At 37.2% G+C, this 4,885-nt stretch overlaps 1 protein-coding gene across 1 annotated transcript in view; it reads left to right on the top strand.

Moving 5' to 3' along the window:
• Nucleotides 1–1,612: 1,612 nt before the first annotated feature.
• Nucleotides 1,613–4,885, top strand: part of LOC106342749 (receptor-like protein 12) — a 5,387-nt gene continuing 2,114 nt past the window's right edge. The window contains exon 1 of the mRNA XM_013781770.1: nt 1,613–4,400. Coding sequence (XP_013637224.1) covers nt 1,668–4,310 — 2,643 coding nt within the window. The 5' untranslated portion in view covers nt 1,613–1,667 and the 3' untranslated portion in view covers nt 4,311–4,400. The remainder of the gene's footprint in view (nt 4,401–4,885) is intronic.

Raw genomic sequence — 4,885 nt, forward strand, 5'->3', positions numbered from 1 at the left:
AATTAAACTATTAATTTCTAATACTTGAGGAATTAAATGATCATTTTCCCACTATGTACACCATTTTCATTTTTTTGTGTTTTCTGATATTTTGTGTTATGATTTTAAACTTAACACAAACAACTACATTCTTTTGATTTACCCTCCGATATACACGTGTACACGTCACATGTTGTACACGTGTACGAATACAAAACCAAATTATACCATTTGACGTGTACACATCTACTTCGAATGTGAATCACAAAATAGATCAAGTCAATTTTCACTATTCACATGTACATCGATCCATAAATAATTATTTTAACACTATCCGCATACTCATTGTTTTAATAATATATATACACACATAAAAATGTACACATGTACAAATATAATCATGTACACATGTAAACATGTACACATGTGCACATGTATACATATCATTTGTAAAATTTGATATATTGTATTATCTATTTTGGTATTTCGATTAGCAACCACCAATCCACCTATATGTGCATAGATTCGCCACGAATATTAATGGGCTTGTAATTTAAAACAAACAGTTACATTCTTTTGATTTACCTTCTGATATACATGTGTACACGCCAAAATGATGTACATATGTACACGCACACAACCAAATTTATACTCTTTGACGTGTACGTACTTCAAATGTGATTCATAAAAATAGATCAAGTCAGTGATAAGTAACAAATCCATCAATGTTTATAGTGAATCTGCACACATGCATGTGGATTGTCCATTGCTTAAACAAAACCAAAATAAATAAGAAGATAGATCAAGTCAAACATAAGATTTTAATGATTTTAATATTTTTTTTAGCATTTGGGATTTCCTTAATACTCATTTATATATCATGATTTTAGTGGTTTCAAGATCTTATTTTAGGTGATTTTAATCATTTTAATCATTTTAGATTTCATTTAGATGCTAATATTGCTTTATGATTACATAATTGCATAAAGCATGGGATGAATTACAGAATAAGACGTTTTGGTTCAAATTCGAGAGGTTAGTTGTGCGCGTTTGGAAGAAAAGGTTCGTTGGCTAATTAAACAGAAGAGGAAGCTTGATCGAGATGATTTCACGGTGGCAGAAGATATTGATCATGAAGAGAAAGACGTGACGACGAACAACGATAGTGTTATTTGCGGTGGAGAGAGGCTTCGTTCAGATTCTAGGATTCAAATTAATGGTAGATAGAATTTTGACGTGGCCGCTTCCGCCTTCCGCCTCAAACTAAAACGAATCTGCCATTTTTGCAAGACCAAGCTATTGTTGCTTTTGTTAGAAAAAAATGAAGAAGAAGATGAAATAAGTGAGTGGATCCTACTAGTTAGGTTTTGGTTAGAAATGAATGAAATGAGTTAAAGAAATTGTCGAAGGAGTAGAATGTGTTTTCTAGTGTAATAAAAACTCAAAATGTGTCTTTATATCAAAATGTGTCTTTATATAAAGTGGATTTCACTTTAAAATGGAGTGGGCTACCCACGTAGCCGCCATACTTTAACCACGCTCTATCTTCTTCCAAGTCAAGTTGCATGGGTGACGTAGCTCAAGTTGAAACCCACATGTTTTTATTTATATATATATACACCACCAACCTTCCTTCTCTCCCACTTTTCTTCAACCAAAATAATTCTTCCTAAGTAATCATAAAGACCATGTCTGAATCCCGTGTGCGTTTGCATTTTCTCTCGCTAATCTTGCTCTGTTGTGTCTCCCCTGCAAGCTTCTTCACTATAAACACAGATGATAATAGTTATGTTGCTTGTGGTCCCCATCAGAGTCAAGCTCTCACTGAGTTCATGAACGAGTTTGATAGCAGCCAGTGCAACCTCACCGATCCATATAATGGAGTCTGGTGCGATAACTCGACCAGTGCGGTCACAAAGCTACGACTCAAGGCCTGTCTCAGTGGAACTCTAGAGCCCAACAGTAGCCTATTCAGGTTACATCATCTTCGTTACCTTGTCCTCCGTCAAAACAACTTCACCTCCTCTTCACTTCCTTTGGAATTAGGCAATCTCAACAGGTTAGAGGTCTTATTTCTTCCCAATAATAGATTTGTAGGCCAAGTTCCTTCCTCACTTAATAACCTAAGCCTTCTTTACTATTTAGACCTTTCCCAAAATGATCTCACCGGTAGTTTCCCACCTGTACGGAATCTAACAAAGCTCTTTTTTTTACACCTAAATAGTAATCATTTCTCTGGAACTCTGAATCCCAACAGTTGTAGCCTGTTTAAGTTGCACCACCTCCGTTACCTTAGTCTAGGTTACAACAACTTCAGTTCATCACTCCCTTCTGAGTTTGGAAATCTCAACAGACTACAAGTCTTGGATCTTTCCTCCAATGACTTTTTTGGGAAAGTTCCTCCCACAATTAGTAACCTGACCTCCTTAACCGAATTGTGGCTTCACCAAAACAGACTCACTGGTAGTTTCCCAGTTGTACAAAATCTGACCATGCTCTCATATATATATATGGATGATAATCACTTCTCTGGAACCATTCCTTCCTCTCTCCTCACCATGCCTTTCTTATCAATTCTCAATCTGCGTCGAAATGATCTCACGGGATCTATAAAATTTCCTAACTCCTCTACCCCATCTAGGCTCGAGGAAATGTACCTTGGGTATAACCATTTTGAAGGAAAAATCATAGAGCCTATCTCAAACCTCATCAACCTCAAGATTCTTGACCTTTCTTCCCTTAACACAAGTTACCCGATTGATGCAAGCCTCTTTTCCTCGCTAAAATCTTTGCTGATCCTTGATCTTTCCGGTAATAGTATATCTCCAGCCAGTTTAGGTTCAAAGTCAGACATCCCAAAAAACCTGGAGACTTTGTGGTTGCAAGGCTGCGGCATCAACGAGTTCCCAAATATCTTAAAGATCCTTGAGAAGTTGGAGAATATAGACATTTCAGGAAATGTAATCAAAGGGAAAGTCCCCCAGTGGTTATGGAAGCTTCCTCGTCTAAACACAGTGTTTCTCACAAATAATTCATTTACTGCTTTCGATGGTCCAGTGGAAGTTTTGGTGAACTCATCGATAGTGAATTTATTTGTGGAGAAAAACTATTTTGACGGAGAAATTCCTATTCTGCCACTCTCTATCAACGTCTTCGCTGCTTCATACAACAGATTCACAGGGAGCATACCTCTTTCAATTTGCAATTATCGGGGTCTAACGGTTTTGAAGCTACATTACAACAACCTCACGGGTCCAATTCCTCAATGCTTATGTAACTTGACGTCTGTGAATCTTCGGAAGAACAACTTGGAAGGAAGTATTCCTGACGCCTTTTATCTCAGTTCTTCTCTACGATCACTTGATATTGGACACAATCGACTAACCGGGAAGCTTCCAAGATCTCTTCAGAATTGCTTATCTCTCGAGTTCTTAGTTGTTGACCACAACAGAATCAAAGACAAGTTTCCTTTCTGGCTCAAGGCTTTACCAAATTTGAAAGTACTTATCCTCAGTTCAAACAAGTTATATGGTTCGATATCTCCTCCGGATCAAGGTCCTCTCGGGTTTCCAGAGCTGCATATATTTGAGATATCTAATAATAACTTTACTGGAAGCTTGCCACCGAGATACTTTGTCAATTGGAAAGCAGCCAACGAATATGGTGGTCTGTATATGGTTTACACAAAAACTACTACCGAGAAATTGTCTTATGTCGATCTAGAAGCTATAGATTTGCACTACAAAGGTCTATCAATAAAGCAAGGGAGGGTCCTTACTTCATACGCCACCATTGATTTCTCTGGGAATAGAATTGGAGGACAGATTCCTGAATCAATTGGTCTCTTGAAAGCATTGATTGCACTCAACTTATCAAACAACGCCTTCACAGGCCATATTCCTCTGTCGTTCTCCAATCTTGGCAAGCTCGAGTCACTTGACCTATCAAGCAACCAACTCTCAGGGACCATTCCTAGTGGACTTGGGACCCTCTCCTTTTTGGCCTACATTAATGTGTCTCACAACCAACTCAAAGGTGAAATACCACAAGGAACGCAAATAACGGGGCAACCTAAATCTTCGTTTGAAGGAAATGAAGGGCTTTGTGGTCTTCCACTCCAGGAATCTTGCTTTGGTACTCATGCGCCACCAACACAACAACCTCCAGAAGAAGACAAAGAAGAGGAGGAACAAGTGTTGAACTGGAAAGCTGTAGTTATTGGGTATGGACCTGGAGTGTTGCTTGGAATTGCAATAGCACAATTCATTGATTCATACAAACCGGAATGGCTGGCCAAGATAATTGGCTCGAACAATCGCAGAAACCGTTAGGTTGATGATTCCTCTTGTATGATGCATTTTCTTACGTTTGTTTTATCATTATCTGATGCTTTGTTCTGTTTCATTTTATGAAGTAAAAATTGTCACTACAAGAAAACAGCGGCATACTGAGGGAAAAAATCGTCGGTATGTCGTCGGAATAACGCTATTCCGACGACATACCGACGAAAAAAGTCTTCGGAAATAACTCCTCGGAAATTCATCTTTCCTCGGAAATCCCTCGGAAATTTCCGACGGAATTCCGAGGAAACCCTATTTCCTCGGAATTTCCGAGGACCACAAGTTCGTCGGAAATTCCTCGGAATATTCCGAGGAAGATGTCGTCGGAATATTCCGAGGGATAAAATTCCTCGGAATATTTCCAAAATTAAAAAAAAAAAAAAAAATTTATTTTTTTAAATTGAAATTCGAAAATATAAAATTAAAACTGAAATAGAAAACATATTTAAAATACAAAAAATAATAAAATAGTTTTTATAAATAAAAAAAAATGTTTTATAAATACAAAATTAATTTTAAAATATGAAATCATCTTTTACAAATCCAAAAATCGAATTTATATACAA

This window comes from Brassica oleracea, chromosome C4, assembly GCF_000695525.1.
Source record: "Brassica oleracea var. oleracea cultivar TO1000 chromosome C4, BOL, whole genome shotgun sequence".
In the NCBI taxonomy this organism is placed as follows: domain Eukaryota; kingdom Viridiplantae; phylum Streptophyta; class Magnoliopsida; order Brassicales; family Brassicaceae; genus Brassica; species Brassica oleracea.